Source organism: Poeciliopsis prolifica, unplaced genomic scaffold, assembly GCF_027474105.1.
Source record: "Poeciliopsis prolifica strain line A6 unplaced genomic scaffold, Auburn_PproV2 SCAFFOLD001, whole genome shotgun sequence".
NCBI lineage: Eukaryota > Metazoa > Chordata > Actinopteri > Cyprinodontiformes > Poeciliidae > Poeciliopsis > Poeciliopsis prolifica.
The window spans coordinates 7,302,258-7,328,596 of record NW_026562376.1 but is presented as its reverse complement, the minus strand read 5'-3'; the positions used below and the strand labels follow the sequence as shown (position 1 = coordinate 7,328,596).

At 39.7% G+C, this 26,339-nt stretch overlaps 1 protein-coding gene across 2 annotated transcripts; it reads left to right on the top strand.

The window, feature by feature from the left end:
- On the top strand, positions 1-25,769 carry smad6b (SMAD family member 6b). Of its 2 annotated transcripts, none has more exons than XM_055028183.1 (4): positions 1-1,543; positions 6,988-7,044; positions 9,059-9,124; positions 25,048-25,769. In XM_055028183.1, exons 1-4 carry the CDS (start codon positions 742-744, stop codon positions 25,587-25,589), a joined length of 1,467 nt encoding a protein of 488 aa, XP_054884158.1. In that variant the 5' UTR covers positions 1-741; the 3' UTR covers positions 25,590-25,769. The 2 variants fall into 2 exon arrangements, with proteins under 2 accessions (XP_054884158.1, XP_054884150.1); XM_055028175.1 differs by having other exon boundaries at positions 3-1,543; positions 9,059-9,136.
- Positions 25,770-26,339: the final 570 nt, after the last annotated feature.

The window sequence follows — 26,339 nt, the reverse complement described above, 5'->3', positions numbered from 1 at the left end:
TGCGTGCGTGCGTGTGTGTGTTTGAGTGAGGAAGACGGGGAGAGAAAAAGAAAAAGAGCGAGAAACGGAGAAAGAAAAGGATCCAGGCTGCAGTTTGGTGTAGATCTGAGCAGAGACGCGGGAGAGCTGTTCAGCCGCGGATCGAGCCTCTTCGCGTATAGTTTGAACTCTCGTGGATGTTTACTTTCTAATTATTATTATTTTTTTGTTTTGTTTTGTTGGGATTTAACGAGAAACGTCTGAAGGATCGTGGACTTCTGGTGCATGGTTCCTGGGATTTGAATCGCACCGAAGTGGGCTACCTCACACTGTGTGCCGGTGTAGAAAGTCGATCCGAGGCTGTAAAAAGTGTTTCGGGCTGTGACTTTATACCGTCTCTGGTTGAAGGGTACAAGCTTGGATTATGTTGCTGATCGTGCTATGATGTTTTATTCGTTCCTATCAAACACATAAACAGTCCATTCCGCAGCGATCTGCCGCAGTTTTTGGGTTATTTACTGTGAAATCAGCTGAATGCATGCATTTTAAACGGAATGCAGCAGTGCATTTGTTGCATGGTTTTCTTACTCTAGATGCAACAAAATAGCCGTCAGTCTAATGTTGCGGTTTTGCCACCTTTGCTCTCCAGTTGGCTGTGCATGCGACTGCACGGCATTTCAGTGTCATTGATGTTTTGCAAAGACAGGAGTAGTATATCCGTTCAAGAATAAAGCCTCCCCTTCTCGATATTCAAGTTGTCGTATGTTCAGGACGAAACGCTCAGGTCTTGTGCGGCGACTCTGGAGAAGCCGTTTGATCCCAGATAAAGAAGGGGAGGATGGAAATGGCAGAAATAGTGAGGGCTGTAGGGACGATCTTTTTGGCAACAACCCAGAGAAAATTCCCAAAACGGAGTTCAGACCGATGACCCTCAGCGGGTCGTTTTTCGGGGACATAGGGAGCGTGTGCGCCGTGGAGAGCGGCGGCGGAGACGGCGGAGGTTTCGGCGGCGTGGGGGTCACGTCGGACCAAGATGCAGGCGCAGTGTGCGTCCCGGAGCAAGGGAGCCCCCGCTCCGTGCAGGACAGCGAGTCCAGGACTGTGACGTGTTGCTTGTTTAAAGAGCGGGACCACACCGAGGCGGCTCAGGGCACCAGGGATCCGGGGTCGTGCCACTTCATGCTGAGGAGCCTCGGACCGGGAGACGGCAGCAGCTCTCCCGAGGCGCAGGAGGCGATGCCACGCACTGTGTTGGAGCAGGAGCTGAAGACGGCGACGTACTCCTTGCTGAAACGGCTAAAGGAAAAGGCGCTCGATACCTTGCTGGAGGCGGTGGAGTCCAGGGGAGGGATGCCCAGCGACTGTGTTATGATTTCCAGGACAGAGTTAATCCTGGGTGGACATGTGGCATCCCCGCAGCTGCTTGTGTGCAAAGTGTACCGATGGGCTGACCTGCAGCACACGGCCCAGCTCAAACCGCTCTGGGAGTGCAAGAGCTTTGGGGCCCAGGACAGTCCAACCGTATGCTGCAACCCCTATCACTACAGCCGGCTCTGTGGGCCAGGTAAGGAGACCTTTCCTCCAAACTGCTTCTCTGTCGCTGCTCTTTTCTTTCATTGCTCGTTGTTACCTCTTTCTCAGTAAACACAAACTAACACCTAGGTGAACCAGAACCGACCCAATGCATAAGCGAAACAAGCGAAGGTCTAAAGAAACAAATATTCTCACATAGTACATTCTAAAATGAGCTATGGGTCAGTTGGTTCTTTGCTAGGTCATAACCCTATATCATAGCTAAGAATGCCATTTTCTACCTGAACACTAACAATTTCATGTGCATGTGCACCATTGCAAATGAGTTTTTTTTTTTTTTTTTTACTGAAGTTGAGGACTGATTCTCACAAAATTCACATTAATCTCTAGAAACTTAACATTACATTCTACCACCATTTTTTTGGCTGTAATCTTTTTCATCTCTGAAGATTCTGAAAAAATGTGACAAACAGCTTTTGAACATTCATTCTTAATACCGCTACAGTTTTAGTCACTTGTACCTGACTTTTTTTTTGCATGAATTGGTAGAGGATATTGTCTTGTACTAATCACATGACATTCTGAAGAACTTTGCTTTTTATATTAATATTTCATCCCCTCCTGTCCAGTTCAATCCAGATTTATATTTGAAGCACTATCCAAAAGTACAAACTCTATTATTTACTGGTGTTTACTTTGTTTCTGATCTTCTGTTTGGGAATCATAACTATACAATTTTATAAACTATTATGTTATGACCCTTGATTGAACCACATTCATTATCAGTGACTTGAAGATGCCATTTACTGGAGTCACAAAAACACATTTTCTGACAGCTGTTATCAAATTAGGCATCCAGCATCTCCTTGGAGTGTCTGAATTGATGCATGGTCAGTGTGAAACATTGTGCTGCTGACATAACCATTTTGTACTAGACTGAGTACAAAAAGACCAATGCTGCAATGTCCAAAATGACAAAGATATGTAATGACCAGAACCCCTCAAAATGGGGCTTTTGTTGATCAGTAGGGATCTAATGAGATCCCATGCCACAAGATCCCCTAAAATGTTGCACTGCATTCTGTTACGTCCCACCCCATCCAGTTAGTGTCTCAGTATGACTTTACATTGAACCCTGACTATAAGGGCAAGAGCATTATGCTAGACACCCTCAATTTATGTTATTGACTTTTAATTTGAGCTTTGAAAGGTCCTTAACTTTGCCAATTGAGTTGACAAAGTTGTCTAAAAATTACAGTACATTTGTGTCTGGGATCAAGGAAGCTTTTATTACCTTCAAATTGTTAATAAGCTAGAATTTTGGGTACCTGGAACAAAACAGAAACAGTGGCAGAGATACAGTAAAAACTTGAAACTTTGTAAAAATGCTACAACTGAGTAACCCTGAACCTCTAACCAAAGAGCTCTGTCAGTTTTCTTATGAAATCCAGACATGTTTTACAATTTAAAACCCTGAGCACTTAAAATCTGTAATTCTTAGTTTGTGGAAAACTCAAAGTCTAGTCCTGTTCTCATGGCAGCAATATTGTGTTTTGTCTTGCCTTTGTTAGCTGAATTTATCATTACACAACTCAGTTCAGCAGTGCTTAAATGACAGTATCAGAATTTCTAATGTGTTACGCACTAGAAGAACAACTGCTGGCTGTTTTTTGTGCTTTCTCTTAAGCCTGGAGCCTTCTTCCCATCTTCACCATGTTTTCAAAATGCTGACAGTGGTGGAAAATGTTTGATGTTGGGTAATTACAGTAACTGATCCCCCAAATCAAACTCTGCTTGAGACCTCATTGAACTCTGAACTAGCTCCGAGGTGAACACTGTGCAGCATAGCATGTGTCAGCACAGTGTGGTGTGCTAATTTATGGTCCAGTGTATTCAGGAGAGAATTGCCACCACCAGTTAACTCTCAATGAGCAGTTAAACCCGAACGTCTAATGTTGCATCACATCAGTGCATCGAAAGTGCAACGTACTGCTATGCTTGCTTGTTTCAAGCAGTGATGTTTATCCATCGCACAATCAATGAGCTGTGTTGTGTGATGCCAGTAGCTCCGGTGTAACCATTGTTCTGTGGTCCTACAACTGATGAGGGCCCAGGAATGGGGTAGTATGGGTTGGTTGTATGGTCTACTTTTACATCGGAAACAGACAAAACATCACACTGAATCACACCAACCTATGTAATATTATTCAAAGGAAAAAAAGACATAAGGGAATATGAAATTTCACAACATAACTATGAGAAGATTAGTCAATTTATTCCCTTCATTATCTTCTCAGCTTTGTCGCCTTTTTTTTCTATCAGTCATTTGTTTGCAGAGAGAGAGAGAAAAAAGCTCAGATTCTTGTTTGATTAAATGGATTTTAATTTAGAAAATTATCCACCCTGTCACATAAGCAATTTTAAACTGTTGTTTAACAAGAAGTTGCAGTGTTGTAACACTCATTCGAGATAATTTGGCTGTGCTCAAGAGAAAATGTTGTGTCTCTCTGACTTATTAGAGACTTGGATGCCGATACTTGATTATTCCCCATACCAGAGAACAATGCATTTATGGATTTTATTCAACATTTTGTTCTGTCACTAAAACACTTTTGGTGAATAACTTTAAAATTGAGAGTAACTCACTGCAACAGTGACAGGATTTAATTGCTTTATATGATGAAAAGCAACAAATATCAATGGAGATGCACAAAATGAAACAACAAAAATCATCCAATGAGTGGAAATGGATAGTTTCCCCTTCATTAGCTCTAATTAGTGATTGCATGCTGAAAAGTTAGAATGTTTCTTTTTTCTATGACACATCAAAACTAAGAACTTCTATCATTTTCGGCCCGTAAATACATCAAGAAACAGGAAGTACTTTGATACATTTCCTTAAGTTGTGTAAAAATCTGTGTAAGTATAAAGATATGTGCTTTAATGTGTAACCTGGTATCCTTTATTTCCTATTGTACTTAAACTGCTAACTCTATCAAATTACGAACAGCACATTTATTTCTGTTTTGTGTTGTAGTTCTTTGAAAAAATATCAGAGTTGAACTCTTCAGGTCAAACCTAAGAGAAAACTACAAATCAGGGAAGTCAGTTTTATATTTGTAATAATGTCATCTGTTAGATTTATTTCTCATTATTAATTTGCTTTTGATGCAAGAAGAAAAATTGTGCAAAATAGTATTCCATATTGCTGTATTTCTCTTGGCAGAATAAAAAGCTGATAGTACTTTCTCTTTCTGAGCCTGTAATTAGCTGAGTAACTTATAAACCATTTATAGATTTCCAATTGTACTTTTAAACAGGACTACCTTCATATGAATAGGCACTTCTTCAAGCCTGCTGACCAACAGTGCACAGCAACAGGTGTTGGAGGAGCAGCATTGCATTATTATGTGACCCATACAGTTGGTTAAAACACATTTGCTGGTTCCTTTTTATTTTGACTTTAAACTGTAGGAACGGTATGATAGAAGATTTTAGTCAATGTATCTTAGTATCAGTAATCAGTCAATGTGTATAAGCCTGTATATGTCAGAGGCTTCAGTGTATCTGTTTTAAGATAAATTTCTGAAAGCCTGCCCGATGTGTGTTGGTGTTTAACCTCACCCACAGATTTGGACCTGCTGCCCAACAGGTCACTTTCAGTTAGTGTGCGTGTGTGTGTGTGTGTGTGTGTGTGTGTGTGTGTGTGTGTGTGTGTGTGTGTGTGTGTGTGTGTGTGTGTGTGTGTGTGTGTGTGTGTGTGTGTTGTGAGCTCTCCACGGCAGAGCCTCTCTGACCTATATTAAACAGATTAAGTTTTGGCAGGAGCGAGAGTGTGATTTGGAAAACCTTAAACGCTTGGCCACTCAACCCCAGTGACCCGATGACAAGGCCTGGTATCGTGTGTAGAGATGTGAGTGTCAGTATTTCTGTCTCCTCGCTGGCACATGGGCCGGATTTTCCATAACATCTATGTTTATTAGAGCCAGCTGGTTATGACAAGCAGTTTTAAAGTCACAAAGCCAACAGTATCACAATCTGTATCGAAGCAAAGTTGAAAAACCGATGTAGTTTTTGTGTTCTTGTTCTTACATATGCTGTTTATTATAATCAAGGCATGGTAACTTAAATGTCAGTTGATAAACTAGAATTGAAACATTATCTTTGGAGAACATTTCACTCTTGTGGAAATGTAGATGTGAAATCATGCCATGTGAGCTTCCTTCCCAGTAAAACATCCAAGATGAATTGGAAGCAGAGTGAGAGAGGCACGTACCCCATATTGGGACTAAAGCTCGTAGTAGACATAGCTCACATGCGCTCATGCGTGGCCCAATAGAACTGGTATTTCTTTCACGCTATTCAAGAAGAGCCGCTTTGAATCCAGGCTTTAATCGCTTCTTTTGACATTGTTTGTAAAAAGGGGAAAGATAGAAATAGAGTGGTACCAAATGTCGTTCAGTTAGAGGAGTAATTTTTGATTGAATAGTAGTTTAATCACATGTGAGACTCTGAAACATGTCAAATAGTTTGAATTGCAGTACTGGAACACACTAGTTCTTAAAGTGTTTATATAACCTGTAGGTAGAGATCTTATTGAACTCCAAGTGGACTTTTTCCCTTTTAATTCGCCAGGCATTATACTTTTGGAATGAGATCAGTTTCAAGTTGCACTTTAAAAGCCCTTTTTGTCCTGAGGAGGTCCCCTCATGCTATTTAGGTGAAGGAGTGGTGATAATATACAGTTTGCATACTGCTGGCGCCAGACTGACTAGCTGTGTATCTGAGTGACTGAGTTCAGATCCTGGCAATTACTGCCGCCACTCTTATGTTTTCCTCCTTCCCATTTTCCCTGTAGGCGAGGTCACAGCATGCTCACAAAGTTTTCTTTCCTTTGTGCTCTGCCTCTTGTGCAAGCTTCTCTCCATTTCTTTGTTTTTTTATTAGATACAAGTGGGCTCTTTGGGCGGAGTGGCATTAAAAAGAAGAGTTTTGGTCATGTTTAATAAACTGCTAACTTCAGGTTATGGCCAGACAGTGGTCTGCATCAATTAAATGATACATGATTAAACAACAGCAACAAAAGTTTTCTGTTGAGTTTATTAGCATTTTAACTAGCTTGTGAAATAAAAGATTGGTTTTTATACTGTGCAGATGTAGCCTGCACTGAATTTGATATGTTGTCTTGTGTTGAAGCCCTTGTTGTGGCTTGAATTCAATTCTGCAACCATGCCCTTTTTTTTTCTTTGCTCCTTTGAAAGCTAAACAGAACTAATTTAATACTATTTGGTAATTACTTACATATAGCTAATTCTAAATATTTCATTTACCATTGTCATCAAAGCTTTTATCTTTCCAGAAGCGATGTTATACTACATGGTCTATTTTGTTCTGAGAAAAAGTTCTATTTTACTTTATATATATAAAACAAAAAGATAATTCTTAAATGATTAACATCGTGGTTTTGTGTTGCAGAGTCACCTCCACCACCATATTCGAGGCTTTCCCCGAATGAAGAGCACAAGCCACTGGGTAAGAATCAAATACTCGGATTTGTTTTCAGCCATTGAATTTTTCAGAGCTTTCTGTAATACCTGAAGAATTCATATTTGATTTCTCTTCTAATAAAGTCACATCATTTACAAACAAACTCAGCTTTATTGGCCGACACTGTGGGATTTAGCTTTTGTTCAATCTCTCATGCCAGACAGGCATTAATTATAAATACATAAAACTTGGAGGAAATAAAATAAAGGGTCGAGGCTACAGTGTGTACATCAATGTGTATGTACAAAACCATGCATTAAAAAATTGCTCAGCATTCATTCAGTATTTTTACATATTGAACATTATGTATTGATTTAATTATATTAGTTAAAGCAATATCATTTTAAAATTGACTTTTAAAGTTAGTTAGATTACTTGTCAGACAACAAATAGAATACTAGAAATAGAAGTGAAAGTGAACAAGCCCATTACAGTCATTTAGTTTAGTGGGTAAGTTGCAAAGCAGATGCCAAAAGTGTTGTTACCTAACAATCATGATATTCCAGTAGCAGTTGTCCACTCTCTTATCTGATTTGTCACTCTGCCAAAATGTATTTTTGCTCTGGTTTCCAAAATTCTGTTACATTAACAGTTTAAAAGCTAATTTAAGTGAGTGCTATTAGTCAGCTTAACGAGAAGTCCTTTTTTTTCCCTAATTCTTCAAAATAAGAGTCTTAAACATGGGCACAGAGTGCTATGCTCAAGCAATCACCTCCTCATCACGAGCTCATAATAGCTTAAAGAGCAACTAGTTAGTGTTTGTGTCAAGACAGCCATCCCCATAAAGAAAAAGGTTGTGGCGTCTTCATATTGTCAGATTCATTACATTGATGTTGTTAACAGCATCAGATAATGTAATTGTTTTAATAGGAGTGCATCTGCATGGATTTTGAAGGGAATAAAAATTTGTTCCAGGGAGAACAAAATGACAATGGCAGGAACACAAATTAAACTTTTTTGTGTGGTTGAAGAGGAAGAAAAAGAAATTAGAGAAACCAGATCACCAGATCAAACTAAATGTGGATTTGAAAAAATGAAATACTGAAATAGTATCATGATTTTTATGGAACGTTGCGCCTAAATTGGTAGTTTTTAGGCCAATGATTCAACAGCATGTTCCTTGTAAGAGGGAATAACCAATAACCAGACACCAAAGAACACAAACAACCTAACTCGGGGACACTGTTGTCGTGCTCTTTGCTGCTGCATGATCTGATAAACATATACAGCCATCATAAAAAAAAAAAGATGTGACAAAGACGCAGTGTACTTTCCATAAAGATAATGATTCCAGGAATATTTCAAAATGAATTAAAATCAGGATTCTGTCCGGTTACATCTTATTGGAGAAAACCTCAGTCCTGGACTCAAATCACAATGAGAGCCTTTGATGGGACGGAAAATAAAAATTAAGGAGAAGGGAACTTTTGCATAGCTTAAATCAGATAAAAGTTGTCAGGTTCATATGAGACTCCAATTAATTTCTTTAGTAGGTCAAATGTAGTTTATCTAATGCTTGACTCTCTTGTTATCCTAGTTTTTTTTATTAATCTTTGAGAGAAACTACAAAAAAATCAGGAAGTCATCCAGATATGTCAAGGAAAAAATGTGAGTGACTTTCATGAATTGCTTTTGCCCTTTTTGGGGAGAAATGCAACGTCTTTCAAGTTAAAAGACATGACCAACTTTACAATATGTAAAGTTTGTTTGATGAAAATGTGGAGCCTGATCTCTTACAAGAGCTGCAAACCTCATTTCAGTTCAAGTTACAATTGAAATGAGGTTTGCAGCTCAAACCTCATTTGCAGGATTTGAGAGAATATTAACACTAAATCCTGGCCAATGAATATACTAAGTTGTTGATGGTAAGATGAAACCATGTGCTGTTTTTGAACAAACGCCACATATTGGTGTGAAATTTGCACATGTTGAAATGACTTTTACAGAGTAGCTACTGAAGATAATTATCTCAGTACACTTTCTTGTTTCTACCTTGCAGATCTCTCAGACTCCACTTTGTCATACACTGAAAGCGAGGCAGCCAGCTCACCAAACATCACCCCAGGCGAGTTTTCAGGTGGGTCTGTTTTTACGACTTTCATTGGCCTCCAAATAGGGACGCCCCAAAAAAAATGTTTTGACCTTAAGGTTGTGATTAATGATTACATGGAGGTAGTCGATAACGAATGGCCAATTTGTAAATACTGAAGTAGTTTTTCAAACGAGGACATCTTTTGAGAACTTTGAACATTGGAGAGAAGACATTTATTTATTCCAATTTTATGTGACAATAATCAAGCAAAAGGAAAATTTAACACATGGCTTTCAAACTTTTCTACAAATTCGAAAGTGTTTTATGCAACTGTATCCATCTCCCTGATCCAATACTTTGTAGAACATCACTGCAATAAAAGATGCAAGTACTTCAGGGTATGTTTTTAGAAGCTTTAAACATCTGCAGATGGAAATATTTCCTAGTGTTCTTTACTTAATAGTTCAAGCGTCAGAATGGATGGGAAACTTCTATGAACATCAATTTTCAAGTCTTGCCATGAGTCCTCAATCAGTTTTAGGTCTGGAATTTGCCTGGGCCATTTGAACACATTAATAATGGTGTGATGTAAACCACTATGTCATAGTCCTTGTAGTATGTTTACAGTTATTTACCTTCTGATAGGTCAATCTTTACCTTTGATTCTACTTTTTTGCAGTCTCTAACAGGTTTCCCCTTCTGAATAGAAGTATATTTAGCACTATTTATCTCATCATCAACTTTAACATTAGTTTATGTCCTTTGCTGAGGACCGCATGCCACTATCACTGCCATGTTACAAAATGGGGATAGTATTCGTTTTTTTGTTTTTGTCTTTTCTGACCAGAGCAGCTTCTTCCTTTTAAATTTAACTGTCGCCTGCATGACTTGTGGCAAACTCAAAATCTGATTCCTGATGTATTTCTTTCTACAATAACTTTCCTCCAGCCTGTTTCAGAAATCTCACATTTATAGTGTACAACATTAAGAGATTCTCCCATCTGAACTGTGAATTTCTGCGACTCCTTCAGAATGCTTCTCTAAAGAATGTTCTCCTTGCTTAGCCTGTTGACATGGCTATGTAGGTCTGCCGGTGTCCCAGGCTCTTTTTGTTTTTTATGTTATTAATTAACAATATATGCTTAAAGGATGTAATATTGTTTTCGAGCATTAAACTAACATCATCAATCCTCACTTGTTGACTGGGTTTCTAGGATTTTGTGATGCTGTTCGCCCTCTAATTGACTCTAACTAACCTCTTGAATTATACTGTGACTAAAGGTGGATTCTTAATCAGAGAACTGGCGAATTGTAAGGGCATCTGGTTGCACTGGATTATATGAAGAGGTACCAGAGTAAAGGTCAATGCATGCAGTTGCACGACACACTTTTTATGCATCAGGCTCCTTCTCTTACACAATTAAACTTGGTCCATTTCTGTAATACCGATTACAGGTATTATACAACAATCTGAGTAAGACAAATTGAAGATTGTGGTCATAACAAGGCAAAAAAATGAAGAAAATAAAAGTATTTTTGCCACAGTTCATGTTACATGTACTGCATGGTTTCATTTTTTCATTTGAAATGTTTAATGGTAAGACAGAGTATATTTGAAGTGAATGTAGGTTCTTATCATTTGATAATTTTTCTTATATTTTTATTATAGTACCAAGTAGGAATGTTTGTAAAATCATGTATCTATTGGCAGTAGGGTTGTTTGACAGACTGTGTTGTTGGTGATCAGAGTGCTGCTTATGCTTAATTTTCTGACTGAATTGCAAGTTAAATCCTAATTTATTTGTAAAACAGAGTTTCAGCTCAATAATAAATCTGTGTGAGGAACACTTTGATCACAGAGGTTGAGCTTTGGGTTTTAGTCTTCCTTCTTGCCAGCAAAATAGAAGATTACTATTAAAGTTCAAGTTTCCTGAAGTTTTCCTGAAATCTTTATGTGTATTGCAGAAGTTTAATTTTCAAGTTGTACTTTATCATATTAAGGACCATTTAAAGAGAAAGGTTTTATTGTAAGAGGTGGAGGGGCTCAAAGGGGCGTGTGCGCTGGCTCCAGTGCTGGCCTTCCTTCTTCTGTTTTTCTTACAGAAATATTTGAGTGGGATCAAACCGTAATAAGATCCAAGATTACTCTGAAACAGACACACACACACTTAGTTTTCCATATGCATGTGGGCAGACCCACTTCCATGCATAGCTCTATATAACCTGACTGAGTGGGCTGAGGGGAGGGGGTCAGAAATGGAGTTCCCTCTGTGAATGTGACCACACCAAAGGAGAGGGTTGGAAATCCTCCTGTCCTCCTGATTTGAAATGAAACACTCCCTTCTCCTGGTACAGTAAGCATGCCTTTCATTCGCCCATTCATGAAAGGGTCACATCCAGCATCCACAGGATCAAACAAACACTCAGTGAGAGCCCTGGGTCTGGAGCCAGCGAGGACCAGTGCTTCCTGTTAAAGGGTCTGCCACGGCTCAGGGGCCTGGATACTGAGACGTTGACATGGTTACCTTGCAGAGATGTATTAAGTCAGCAGAACGCCCTCCTCCTTCGCAGCACGCACAGGCTGTCACCACCTCAGCATGGCCCGGCGACACTCCCTGAGTCAACAAATGAGGGGCTTGTCAGAGCGCGCACCACAATTCCTCTGAGGCTCTGGTGAGGGAGGATCAAGACATGCAGAGCTTTGGTTTCTTCCAGCTATATTGCTGTTTGCACAGGCCAGTTTAGATCACACTGCCTTGGTACACTCAGGTCTATGGGCTTAAGAACGTGAATTGTCACTTTGATGTTGCATATGATGTTCTTTTGTTTAGAATATTTGAATTTGAATTAGATGTAAAGACGTTTTTCAAAACAGCATCAACTGCATTTACTCAAAGTCATGGGATCGAAATGCGTCCACAGAAGGCAAAGACCATTTCTCTTGCAAAAACATTAATAATCCTTCAATCTTTTTATTATATCCCTTTAATTAATTAAGTTTTCACACAAAATAAAGCTGAACTAGGAAGTGAAAGAAAACAATTTTAAATCGTTTATTTCACATGTCAAAACCTTAAGAGTGTGTCATTCATTTGTTTTTAGGCTTCTGAATCAATCCCAACTATTCCTGCAATTACAGCTGTAATCACTTTGCTGTACAACTCAACCAGCTTTGCACATCTCGACTGGAATGTTTGCCCGTTGATCCTTAAAAACTAGTTTAAGTTCAGTCACCTTTAAACCAAAGTGTGTGGAAGAATTAGTTTTCAAGTCTTTCCATAGATTTTGAAGAGAATTTAGGTTAGTTGTAATGTGACAAAATGTTAAAAGTGGGTAAGTGGGATGAATGACTTAGTGAAGACATTGGGGGGGGGGGTTATTTGGTTGTTTTTTTACAGTATTCTGTACTGAAAATCAAAGCTAACTACAGCATGTGTGTGTAACCAGAGTTGTTTGGGATCCACACTCCAAATGTCATGCAGAAACAAGTAAATTTCTTGAAACCCCAGTCTTGGGGGCATTAGCTAGGTGAAATATTGTCAGATAATCAACTTCTGTTTGCAGCCCAGGGCTACAGAAATACCCAGTGAGCATTCTTCTGCATCACACAATGGCAAAGAAACAGATCGGAACTGGTTGGTGTTCCAGATAAGCTTGCTCTACCACTTTTCAGAGTATATTCAGTGGAATTTGAATAGCAATTCTCTCAACTCACTGCCTTATTATGAAATGTCGTAGTTATTAATCCCATGGTTCTCCCTGAGAATGTTACAGTGTTTTTACAATATTTCTTCTGCCACATTTTGTAGGCATTTTGACTATTTCCAGTTCTCAAAAATGTTTGTATTACTATATTAGCACCCCCAGGCTGTCTGATTAGTGGATCATGTTCTCAGCTCTGTACCCTGGCTATAATATACCCCAGTGTGTGAGGGAATGTGGTTTTCCTGGTCCTGTACTCCTGCTCTGCCTGCGCAAAGCTGGGGCTTCGTTTTGTTGGCATCAAAATTAAGCCTTTTGAAGCACATCTCATTGCTTCCTGTATGACTATCCGAGGGGAGGTTAACACACACTGACGTATTGTCCTGTCGCATTGTCTCTGACATCAGGAGCTCTTTAAGTTTGTCGCTACTGTTCACCAGCTGCTCCAGTGACCATAGGAAGCCTAGGTACAACGTTTCTGTCCCTTGCATAGGTGTTGATATACTTCAAACTCCTTTGGCTTTTGCATCACATCACACGCATAACCTTCAGTTTATTTTATTAGCATTTTATTCAGTACACTGACACAAAATAGATGTGAAGTGAAAGGGAAGTGGTGAAAGGGAAGTGGTATATATATATATATATATATATATATATATATATATATAATATATATATATATATATATATATATATTATATATATATATATATACATGAACATCAACTTTCACTGATTATTTTTTTCTCGACTTTGACTGGGTCATTCTAACATGACTAGGCTTTGGTATTATTCACACTGTTGTAGTTCTATCTGTTTATTTGAGGTCAGTTGTAGTGCATAGTAGCCCTGTCTACATATGCTCCTACATTTTGACTCTCATGTTTTTTTCAGTTCTTTGCCCGATGTTTAAAACTTAGGATATTGTTTTATAACCCAACCTGATCACAACTTCTAGTTATAGTAGTAACACCTGTATGTCAGGTATTACTACTATAATGCCACATTTAGCATTTGGATTTAATCCCACCTGCCCAATCAGAGTCCAGCTGGTGATTGAAACGCTCTCCTGAATACTTCTCACCACAAAATGGTGAAAAAATTAGGAATGACTAAAGACTTTTTGCACAGCACTGTTGATCAAGTATTGACAGTGTGCTGTCAGCAAGCCTATTCCATCAACTTTGCAATGTACATTCACCGAAGAACATAGTCTACCTTCTGCCTTCCCTTTCCTTTCATCTCCTGGAAGTTATAGCAGAGAAGCTGAAAGATTTAAAGTTTCTTGATGTGGATAATAAACTGTCGGGATTACCTTAGGCAAGAGCATAAGCAGGTTGAGCAGAAGCTATCACAAGAATCGTATTTCAACATTATTGTAGTTGCAAAAGTGTCTCTGAGCATTCTTTCTGCAGAAAGCCCCTCTGTCAAGTCCACTCGGGTATTGACTAATTTTTCCATGCAGAACAATGCAGTTGTTGGCTAGATCAGACAGACCTCAACTGAGTTATGGAGCAAATTGCACTGAAAATTTGTAGTGTGCGTCACACAGTGAGACTGAATAGGCGTTTGCAGTCCTTTTGTTTATAAATCTGCAAGTCTATTTATCTTCCTCTGTGTCTTCATACGAATGCACATTCATACATTTTCACGCCGGAGCTAAACAAATTAAGCTATGCAATCAATACTAATCACACTTGCTTGTCTGTGTCAGGAAGAGACTATCACGCCCCATCAAATCATTCCCTCTGTCTGTGTCAGAGATGGGTGGAAATATGGCGAATAATTAGGCAGTCCAGTCAGGCCTTGTGATGCTTCTGTTGATTAATGCAGTTTAGACTTGACCCATTCTTGTAGATCTGACTGTGAAAGCTGCTGAGATGTGTCTGTGTTATTTGATTTATAATAGAATGAGTCTGAAAAATCTCCTTTCTGAACCCCTTCCTTGGACTACAGACCCCTGAGTGATATAGCACGAACCCGTCTTCCCCCTCAAACCTGGCACATGGCCTCAGGTTTCTACCGCAGCCCCGAGCCTTCCCAGCGCCTGGCCGCCCACACTCCCTCAGGAGTCAGAATGCTGCAGGATGCGGGATGTGGAAATAATGTGACTCGAGTGCTTCCACTCGGCCTCCTGAAATCAGGTTTTGCGGATTGTTTATTTGAGGGGAAGGAGGCCTCAGACAAACATCCTGTTTTAAAAAGCTGCCTGGGTTTTGTAGCAGCGCAAGGCGGTGAATTGCCTCTTTGACAGTGAGGGGAAGAGTGAGGAATGTTAAAGAGAAGGCCAATGTCTCAGGGGATACGAAGGGGTTCTCCTCACCAGTTTGTCATGTCCAGTTTGCGACGTCTGTTTTAAACTGTGGGTGGAAGATTATAACTATACATCCTGAAGGGTCTTGAGCTGTGTTCACTCTGTGGCGGTGCAGGGCTTGTACCCACAGTCCCCGTCTCAAGTATCCGTTCCTGTCCTGCGAGGCTAGCTTCCGTTTCCCCTTACGTAACGTGTACACACAGAAAAAAGAGCCATTGATAAAAGTGATGAGGCCATTTTTCATTTTCCCTTTCTCAGCATTGTTATATTGTATTGTGTCAGATATCTGGCCTGTTTGTTTCTGGCTTTTGCTGGAGGAACAGTGAGGATCCTCCATAGAGTTGCTCTGACCCACTGCTCTAGTATAATAAGCTTTTTTAGCTATTGTTGTCTTGAATCATTAAAATAATATTTGAAAAAATGTTTAGTTTTGCAGGCTTCAAGAAGTTATTAAAGGTAACTTATCAGAGATAAGTCTCTGACAGGGGTGGAGGATGATAAACAGAAATTTCATACCTATTGATTGTGGTTTTCTTCATGTGTGGCCTGTCACACTGTAGAAATCTAACTTTAAAATAAACATTTGTATCATCTTTATCTGACTCAGACCAGGGGGACGCGAGTTTAGTTGTCACTCTGTTTATATTTTTTTAACACTAATTTGTTTTGAGAGGCGACTCACAGTCAGAACTGCCAACCCAGGTTCTCAATGTGGTGAGGTAACGTGACCTCTCCATGCAGAGTGAAAGCTGGGCTAACCTAAAGCAGTCCTCAGAGCGAGCTTTGACTCCACTTGCATGTCAACAGAACTGCACTTCTGGGCTTTAAAGAAACAGCATTTTTCTGTTTTTGCTTGTGGAGCTTTGTGGTGCCATCGCTAGTGTGTGTTTAGCTAACATCTCACAGGCTAACCGATAGAGAAATCATCACATGTGACTGAAAACTGCAAATTTTCCTAGTGCAGTTAGGATTGTGTAGGAATTTTAGAGTAGACTATTCAAAGAAAAAAGCGTGAATAAACAACATAAGGTGTGCTACGAATCTGTCACAGCAAATAAAGAAAGTCAGCTAATTTTGTGCTCTTGGAGGACTCCTGCTGCCATCTTCACTCCCCTCACACCACAGAGCAGCACCCGCCTGCCTCCACCAAAAGGGCCATTCATTCAGCTCAGGGCACAGGGTTACAGCAACAAATAAAGAGCGTGCAGTGCCATTAAATATGTATGGAATGTCCAACTGTTAGTTTAGCATTTTCGTGTGCCTTCCCTCAAAGCGAGCGAGGGAACAATACTCCATTTGAGCAGGACTGTGTAAATGTGTTAGCCTTGCTATGTGAAGGTGGTTCCAGTAGTGGATGCAGTTTTTATTTTCTGACCATTTCACCCACAATTATAAATCCAGACACTGGCCTTGGTTGGCTATGATTTAGACCTGTGGCTTGATTGCACGCAAAAATAGATTCAAGATTTTTTTTTTTTCCCTTCCTCCCCAGAGGAGCATTGACAGTTGTGCCTAAGCCTATGGCTGTTAGTATTTTTAAAACTCAGCATAGCCAGGGCATTCTTGGAGCCTGCTGAATGCTGTGTGTGGATTAACTGTTGAATCCGGTGTCATCCTACATCTCTTGACAAGGCTCTTGCAGCTGGAGGATAATGATAGTGGATGACTGAAGGAACCCAGCATTGTGTGAAAGCATGTCAAAGTTTTGTAGATGTTAACTTAAAAATTAGGCGTATTTTTTGTTCATTATAAAATTATAGCCATGATAAACTGGAACAATTTTATGTCATACGGTATGGTTAAAGCCTTGTTAATGGGTCAAGGTAAAATGCTTGAGTGAACTTATTTTTCTGAAACTGGGGATCCCAAAGTTGGCAATTACCAGATGTGAGCTCTTGGGATACTGTTCAGAAATTCTACCTAGATACTAAAAAATTATAATAGCAAAATTAAAGATGACATTTATGCTGTGAATATTAGCAGTTATAAGTTAGCTCGCTTTTGGGGGAGGCACACAAAAATAGCACCTACTAAAAGACGATAGCTTTAGATTAGCTAGCATTATGAGTTTCTTATGCTACACCCTTTACAGTTTCTTCTCTATTTTAAATAATAGTAACAGCAACATGTTAATTTTGTTACAAATATTGTGATACAGAGAAATGTTGTTTGTTTGTTTTTTCAGGTTATTATTCTATCAGAATCTTATAGTAGCCTGTTTCTAATAGAAACTGTCTTCATTTTAGTCTCTTGTTCTGAAATTTGGAAAAAAGTGTAAGGCATATCCTGGACTTTTTGTGAGATCCAGTTCTCTTCAAACCTTGCTAGAAATACTTTTTCAATCAACAAGATGACAAAACAATCTGTGTTCTGGTTGTCATTACAGAATGAAAGCATGCATATTCTTTAGTTCACAATGACTGGGATCCTCTGGGAAAACTATATCTACTTCTGCCATGTGTGCTTTGCTTATCTTTTATTTGTGTACATTTCTAAAGTCTTGCTGGCCTGAGTTTGTGCAGTCAGGCTGTCGCGTTTCAGGCTACGACTTAGATTATAGTTCTGGTGAAAGCTCTCCCCCACTCTTGTCTGTGACTGCCAACATATAATTTACTTAATGAAATCCTGCCATTCTCTGTAAATTCTGTGTTTCTTTTTTTCTGATGTTGACAGGGAAGGACTTTATGAATAATTGGAAATGTTCGCTCCTGCATTTTTAATGAATGTCTCTCTTGTTGTGAGCGCTCTGACTTGGGGGAAACAGTTGTCTTTGTTTGGGGAGCTAGTGTTTGGATGCCCGCGGTGAAGTAGTGTGGGTTTCAGTCGAGCAAGTGTTGTGATTGAAACAGAAACTCTGGTGCCACATTATCCTGACAGAACACATTCTTCTCACAGACTCTGATCCACTGGGCCAATCAATAGAAAGCCATTGTTTGAACGGTAGCTCTGTCCATCATAGCCACCTTCACTTTCTTGTTCAGTGGTAACAAGACGCCTAGCTTTCTCCTTAAATTAGTCAGACTAATATTATAAATTTCCATGTTATGGTCCATTTAGATCCAAACCTTTCAGGCGTATGTAACAGCATCGATCAAAGTCCTGATTTAGATCTGGACCCTAAATCCAATTCACACCTTATATTCAAGGAACACTTAGCTAAGGCTCAGAAAATTTCCACACATGGTGAGCTGCAACCACGAAGAAAAGAAGGAAAATTATCAACAAGTCATATTCAAGGAAGTATTAGAAACATCTCCCTGTGCAAAGATCCTCAGTCGCTGTAAAAAAAGTATTAATAATTCTTAGCATCATGACTGGCAAACCAGTTTGGCATTAAGTAGAACCCAGTCACCGTACGTCTGCAGATCATGAATGAGATGAATTCAGAATTTTATCTCAACAAAGTGAATTGTTAATTTTCTGTCGTATGAAATCTGTATATTCTTTTCTTTATTAAAAAATTAGACAGTACTAACATTTTGAATACTTTATCAAAAAACTGAATTAAACCTAATAAACACATTTATATTGACATCATAACATTTTATATTCATTGTGTGATTAGATGCTTTTTGTGTTTGGAAATATGTCACCTTTGAAAAACACTGAATTCAGAAAATGAAAGAGTTGCCATTCTTTGTCCCATGACATATGCAGCTTACCTAAGGCTGATCGTAATATTTTTTACAGTAGATTATTGAATATTATAACTGCCTCTGACTGTCTGCAGCCACTGCCAGTTGTTGTTACCCTGTACAAGACCCTAAGTTATTTTTTAGCAATAGAGAACAAGTTTCTCAAATCTAGACTCTTTTTTTTTTAAATATCCTTTAATCAGTGTAGAATACATTAGTTCAGGAATAACTATTCAGCTTCTATTTAGAACAATATTCATGCTTATCTCAAACTAAGATAGTTGTAATGGCAAACAAAAATGGTCTTTCTGTTCATTCACTAACAGAATAAAAGTGTGGCACAATAGTTTATATTTCCAATTTAAAAAATAACAAAAAAAAGAACTGTAGTTTGGTCGTTATTTAATTTAATGCAGCATAAGAATCTGCAAACTCCAGTGTCGCCAGGCTCTGTCAATCCATATTTTCCCTGAGTGCTTACACTGTAACAACACTGAGCTTGAAGACGATGCCATCAAGTAACTTGTTTGCTTTAAGTGCTTCTGTCACTTCCTGATTAAATGGCTCTCTGGGCAGTCAGCCATATTGCTGTATTGCCCATAATAATAACTGTTAGTTTTTGTAACATTCACAACATTTTTAGTGTCTTGTTGCAACGTAAACTCCGTTTATTTATCTTTGTTGTTTGTGGAGATAATGATCGGTACTTATTTTTTATGACATGAAAATGTATTAAGTTGATCAAGTTAACATTTTTAATATAGTTATAGTGCTCATTACCCTTTTGTGTCAAAGACAAACTATCAGCTGCAAACTGACAGCAAATTAAATAAAAGTAATTTGCTCAATCGCCAGTTGTATTAGACATCTCACAATACCAGAGGAAAGAATGCTTTATCTTTGAGTTTCAGTCTGTTGCTGTATTGATGACTCAGTATGAGGCTGACACATTTTAAACTTGATTTTTAAAAAAAGTTGTAAAAAGTGAGAAACAAACCCTCCTTGCTGCCCACGAGGCCTAAACCCGAGTAGGAAGTGAGGAGGTGCAGCGAGGGAGAGGTTCAGGAATGTGCTGGGTCTTCCCTACACAAATCCTCCAGCCCACTTGGCTCAAACCTCCTTCACACACCAGCAAACAAACACGTTCACACTTACACACAAAAACACATGCAGAAAAAAAGGTTGCACGAGGAGGTGAAAGAGCGCAGCCACCCAGCAGGCTGTTCCCTGAGTATTTTGCTTTCGATGCTCTGTCAGACTCCACTGACTTGTAAGGCTGCCTGTAGATTTGACATATTCACAAACAACCCCCTGCAGTTTCCACAGAACTTTTACATGCCCTGGAAACTTCTCCCAGGCCTCTCTGGGATAACTTCACTTGTGTATACAGGAGAGTTCCCTCTCAACCTCAGTGACTCCGCTATATTACCTTCCTTGGCTTCCTGTGCTTTTTACACCCTCTGTTGTTTATTGATTTAATTTATGGATTCTGTTAGTTATCTGCTATCTGGGGCACAGCACTTTCCTCTCTCATGGGGTCATCCTCAAAACAGAAACAGAGGAAGTGGATGACAATGTAAAGCATTCCCATTGTGACCAGGAAGGTTTGGTGACTGGATTCTGTTTCTTGGGCTCCCACATTGTTGTCTCCCGGCACGTATCTCTGTTGCTGTATCTTTTGCTCTACTTTCTCTCTCTCAGCAGAGAAAGACCAGACGTCAGGGAGAAAAATCCATAGACATGTAACAGCAGCTCCAGTTAGCATGTCTGTCTGATAAAGCCGACTTTGATGGCAGCGATAGCCTAGACGCCAGCCTAAATGCGGCCTGCTCAGTAAAGCCTGTGCTCGCCATGATCCACAACATTAAAGCCATACCATACACTGCGGCAAGAGGCTTTGGGTCACTTGCTTTTACTTCACGTTGTTGTTTCTGGATTGAGGGTGGAAAAATTACACACAGGCATGCTTATTTTGTCAAAATAGAAAGATCAGAATGCTGAGACTGATTTCTTATCTGTAGGCTTGGTAAAGCTTGATCTGCCGATCTCATTGCTCTTTTAAAACTAGACTATGTGGTAAAAGAACATCACTGACAATCATCTCTATGCTGTAAGCAGCCATTATTGTTAATATATCAGTTATACATCCACAGTAATATACAATCCATCACTTGGATTTTGACTTTTACTGAAACACACGTTTTACTGTGTTTTTACCTAGAGGAAAAAACACAGTCTCATACATTTCTGAGCTAATAAGAATTGATGTATTGTTTGCAACTTATATTGTTAATTTAGTGCATTTGACATGGAAATTCATTTTGTAATTATTGAGAAAGGCACAAGTTTAAGCAGAATTTGTTCTTGTTTAAACCAGTCTTTTCACTTAGTAAGTGTTGTAAAAGAATGTGTTTGTAAATTAATGATAAAACTTAACGCGAGTGAATACATGGGTTGATTTATTAACTGATGGACTGAGAATGAAGCTCATTGACTCTGAAATTTCAAAAGGCAATTAACATGTCCAAATCCAGTTGAATTTCAGAGCCCAAGACAACAGATCACCTTAATTGTAGTCTGCTTTCCCTTCCAGTTTTTTATAAAAATGACTTTTGGATCTTTGTTTCTTAACCACTGCTGCAGCCATAAAGAGTGTTGTTTGTCGGACAGCCGGTTAGCAAGAAGGTGTGGTGCTTTCACTGATTAGAAAAGAATTTTATTTCTGCAGTTTTTTGACCAGCCAATTGTTGATCAGGCAAAACTATGACTGCTTACAGTCATAGTTGTTGGTTTCCTGACTTCTCTGAGCCTCTAATCAGTTTGCTGGAAGAGACTTTTAGCTGAAGGAGGATCTAATCCTTGGCACAACATGAGACAGTGATGCACTCCTCCCTTCAATGTAAATAGCCTTGCATCCATTTTATGTTTTTTCCCCCGTTTCACTCCTATTAAAAGTTTCTGAGGACTCAGTGCTTTTCTTATACCCACTCATTTTATGGAGAGATGACATCTAACAGAGGGTGGGGGGGTGATGGGGAAATGTTAGCACGGAGGGGAAGCTGTTGTTTGTCTGCCTGTCCCTGACACTCGGCCTCCCATTCATCTCACTCCAAGGCTGCCGATCCGTGTTTACCCTGGGGCAGCTCTTCTGTGATTCTCCCTCTGTACTCATCCATCCCCTCTTGCTTTTCATGCTTTCTTTAAAAGCATTACTGGGTGATCATCAAGGATTGCCATTGAAACTCTCAGGCGCTCATTTTTGTGTACTTAGCAGTAATTATCCAAACTCACCATTGAGTGCAAAGCAGCCGGGATTTTTTTTACTTGGGTTTACCAGTCGAAGAAGCTCCATTTATTTCCATTTGACAGATTTGACATAAGGTTATTTAAATGACTTACCTAATTAGATATACTGTGTAACTTAATTGCAATGTCAGTATATGTAATAATATCAAAAAGTGTTGTTTGATGCGTTTTAACTGTGGCATATTTTGAATGCCAATTAGATATTTAGACATCATTATAATATTTACCGCCAAAACTGTCATCACATTATTTTGTGATGTCAAGCAGCCCTACATAATACAGTGAAATGGTTATGAAATCTTCAAATTGCCTTTATAATTTGCTTTGGAGGAGCCAGACTTTTTAGCAATTCTTTTAAGTGAGCTTCAACAATTGTTCTTCAAATGTCACTCAGGGTCTTTCAGCTTCTTAAAACAGATAATGCTCCAATCGTATAGGTACAACACTGCTACTTGCTTAAACCATAATGTTTTTAGTAATTATAGAAAATCTTATGGACTAAACACATTTTTTCCATGTATTTTGTCAGTTTAGACCTACAAGGCGTTAGTCCTCATTAACTCCAACTCCAATTGTTCAGATTGTTGCCTCAGGCTGTACAAAGTAGGAATTGCAACATCCACGGCACAGTGGAGCCCAACAACCCTGAGACTGACACTAAGAGGAGAGGCTTTTGAGAATAAAATAACAATAATAACATGCGCTACAATTCTAATGGGTAAACTGAGCTGTTAAAAGGTGGCGGGGTTAAATGGATGCAGAGCGCCAGTAATTGCTCCCAGCCGTCATCGCTCCGCCCAGAGCAGACCCTCTTAAAAAGCAAGACGTGGAGTCTGAGAGAGTTGGGTGTCCATGTTGTGGTCAGGGAGGGGGAGGAGGACACGCCCTGACTTCGCCGCCTCGTGTCTGAACTTTGAGTTTTGCTCCCGGCTTCACTTGGATCTGTGTTTGAGTCACTTTATGGTCCAGCACTACTAATCGGGGTTTCGTACCCACTGAAATTTGTTTGTGAACTATAGCTGAAAATGTGCAGTGTCCAAACATTGAAATTTAAAAACGCAGGGGAAGATGTGTTAGATTCAATATAATAAAATAAAAATGAGGAATGTGTGAAAACATGCATTTTTTACAACTGCATGATTGATGTAAAATAATTTTAAAGTAGAAAAGTCTTGACTGATGGAGTGCTAACATAAAATACATTTCCAATTTCCCCTTCTCGTTCTGCTTCCTCTCTTGCATTTTTACTAAGTCTAAAAACTATATACAATTGTCAAAACTCTCTGAGACATTGGGCATTTACAGCTTTCTCTTTATCTGTGCTATCTTGATGTGTGTTTGATTTGAGACAATAGAGGGCCATAAATGAGTCGGGGTTGAGTTCTTTGTGTGGCCAGGCCAGGCTGCAGTTAAAGCCGAGCTCAAGAGCGGAGGAGCTGGAGTGTGGAATTCACTAATGGCACATGCATGTTGGGGCCCCTGAAGAGAGGGGGTCATTTCAGCCATCAGTGTGTGCGCAAACACACAGAGAGCCTGTCTACAGCTTCCCCCTATCACCCCACTCCACCCGCTGCACATCCACGCTCACTCCGTCACTCTTTTCCTCCCCCCAACCCCTCCACAATAGAGCGCCTCAAACCAGCAGGCATTTTTGTCTCTGCAAGTCTGGTCAACGTTTTTGCTAATCTTTGAATAAACTTTACGAGTGTGGGTCACTCAGCAGAAAGCTTTAGTTGGGTAGGAGGTGAGCGAGGCATTCTGGTGTTGTGTGGATCCACAGTGCTCCACCTTAAAGGCGTTTGTTAATGGGGTGGGCGGTCATTAAGCCTGAGAGCAGAAGGGCTGAAAGGAATGGGGCCACAGGCCCAGACTTTAAATCCTCTGTGCCAATAGACTCTCTGAAGCAAAATAATGGCATCACTCTGTGTGTGAGTTAATGGGAGCTGATAGCATGAAGGCTGGGGGGTCAGCGGGTCACAGGCTTGTGCTAAGTTGTCAGGGAGCTGAATGCCGTCCCTGGGCCGCAGTCGGGAGAAGAGTCCGGTTAAGGGGGAGGGGGACCCCCTGCCTGGTCTACTCCCATCACCCTCCCACCCCACTCACACACACACAGGCACACACTCCTGTGGAATGTGAGGAAGACGAGTGAAGAGGAGAAAGGGGGTTCCTTTACTTTTTAGCAGAGGTGGGAGAAGGAACGGATGTGAGATCATGGAATGCTCTCTGAGTTCCATTCCTATTTCTTCCTTGTCCACTAGCCTCTCTCCCTCTGCTCATACCACAGATTTTATGAGCTATATAAATGTTGAACAGCAACGAGCAGAGTGGACTGAAACGGTCTCTGGGAGCAGTCATCAGCGTGTGTGTGTGTCTATGGTAAAGATCGAAGTCTACCTTGGGAGCAGTAACTCACTGTGGAGTGCTGAGGGCTGTCACTGAAAAGAATTCACTGACTGCAGCCATGAAACTGAATTAAGAAGCTGATTTACTGGGCTGAGATGTTTAGGAGCAAGATGTCAGCTTTGTTCCATTGGAACAATGAAACACTATGAAGTAAGCGTTGCCTTTAAATAAACTTTTCAGAAAGTTTTAACGTAGCTGGACTGTATGAGTGCTAAAACCCTGTTTCATTCAAGTAAATATGATCTGCTTTAAAATTGCATGAGCAGAGAGCATTGAGCAGCTCTGCTAGGTGGTCAGTGATTAATTATTACAGTGCCCTCTTGAGACTGTGTGAGGAAGTGCATATTCTTAACTGAACTGACCTCACTACACCCTCAGGGTATGTATGGTACTGTGTGTGAGTGTGATATGATATTTATGCCAGGGTTATGTTTCAATAGGGTGCCTCCTTCAGTCGTTTTAATAGTGTGTCCATCTGCTGTGAACAATAAAAAAAGAGATAGTTAATCCCTTAGATCTCCCCATTCCTTTTTAATAGCTCTGTTTACTTTTGTTTATGTTTTGTTTAATGACTGTTTCTGTGTCGCTTCCAGATGCCAGCATGTTGCCAGATGCCCCGAAGCAAAGCCACTGGTGTAACGTGGCATACTGGGAGCACCGCACGCGCGTGGGCCGCCTATACACAGTATACGAGCACTCCGTCAGTATCTTCTATGACCTACCTCAGGGAACAGGCTTTTGCCTGGGCCAGCTCAACCTGGATCACCGCAGCAGCACCGTTCTACGCACGCGGGGTAAAATCGGCTATGGTATCCTCCTCAGCAAAGAGCCTGATGGCGTTTGGGCGTACAATCGAAGCGAGCATCCCATATTTGTCAACTCACCTACGCTGGACATACCCAATAGCAGGACTCTGGTTGTTCGAAAAGTGATGCCAGGATACTCCATCAAAGTGTTTGACTATGAGCGCTCGTGCCTCCTGAGGCACTCCCAAGACTCAGACTTCCTGGATGGACCCTATGACCCCAACAGTGTGCGCATCAGCTTTGCTAAAGGCTGGGGCCCCTGTTACTCAAGACAGTTCATCACTTCCTGCCCTTGCTGGCTGGAGATTCTTCTCAACAACCATAGATAACACAAGCGGACCCTACAAACTATCCCAAATATCACCTACCTAAATTTAATATAAAGTTTTATATATTATATGAAATATATATTATACATGTAAATACAAAGTCATTTTTACAATGTCATTATTTATGTATGTGCAATGTGTATATGGACAAGAGGAAAAACAGAAAATGCACTTTGGCAAGTCCTATATATATATATATATATATATATATATATATATATATATATATATATATATATATATATATATATATATATATATATAAAACTTGAGAATTTATACAGCAAAATTAGGATGAGCCTGGATTTGGTGTATAGTTTTCATATACTATTAATATCCAGACAAAAAGCTAACACCATTCACACATTGATAATAAAGTATTCGCATATTGATTCTGCTTGGTCTGCATTATTAGCTTGTTCCAGCACATTCACTGCTTCTCAAGGTACCACTTTACAAACACTCATAAATATTTAATAACCATCTTTTAATTAAGCTGTAAACTTTAAGAAACTTTTCATTGAGACTTTTAGTTCAACTTTTAGAGTGAGAGCTGAACAGGACTGTTGTTTTGTTTGGGTCATTGATCCTTCTTCAGTGTTTGGAGTCTCATATTACGGTCTTTCAACTGTCTATTAATGTTTTAGAAAGTGCTCAATTTTAATTAACTTTATTAATAATTATTTATTAGCCCTTTAAAAGTTCAGTCTCATTTTCAGTATGATCATTCTTTATAATTGCATAATCTTG

What these genes read in the sequence shown, in the direction of transcription:
- smad6b (XM_055028175.1), top strand. Translation starts at nt 742, where the DNA reads ATGTTCAGGACGAAACGCTCAGGTCTTGTGCGGCGACTCTGGAGAAGC. An exon ending in TGAAGAGCACAAGCCACTGG is followed by an intron (nt 7,045 to 9,058) that starts GTAAGAATCAAA and finishes TCTACCTTGCAG; the next exon opens with ATCTCTCAGACTCCACTTTG. An exon ending in CACCCCAGGCGAGTTTTCAG is followed by an intron (nt 9,137 to 25,047) that starts GTGGGTCTGTTT and finishes TGTCGCTTCCAG; the next exon opens with ATGCCAGCATGTTGCCAGAT.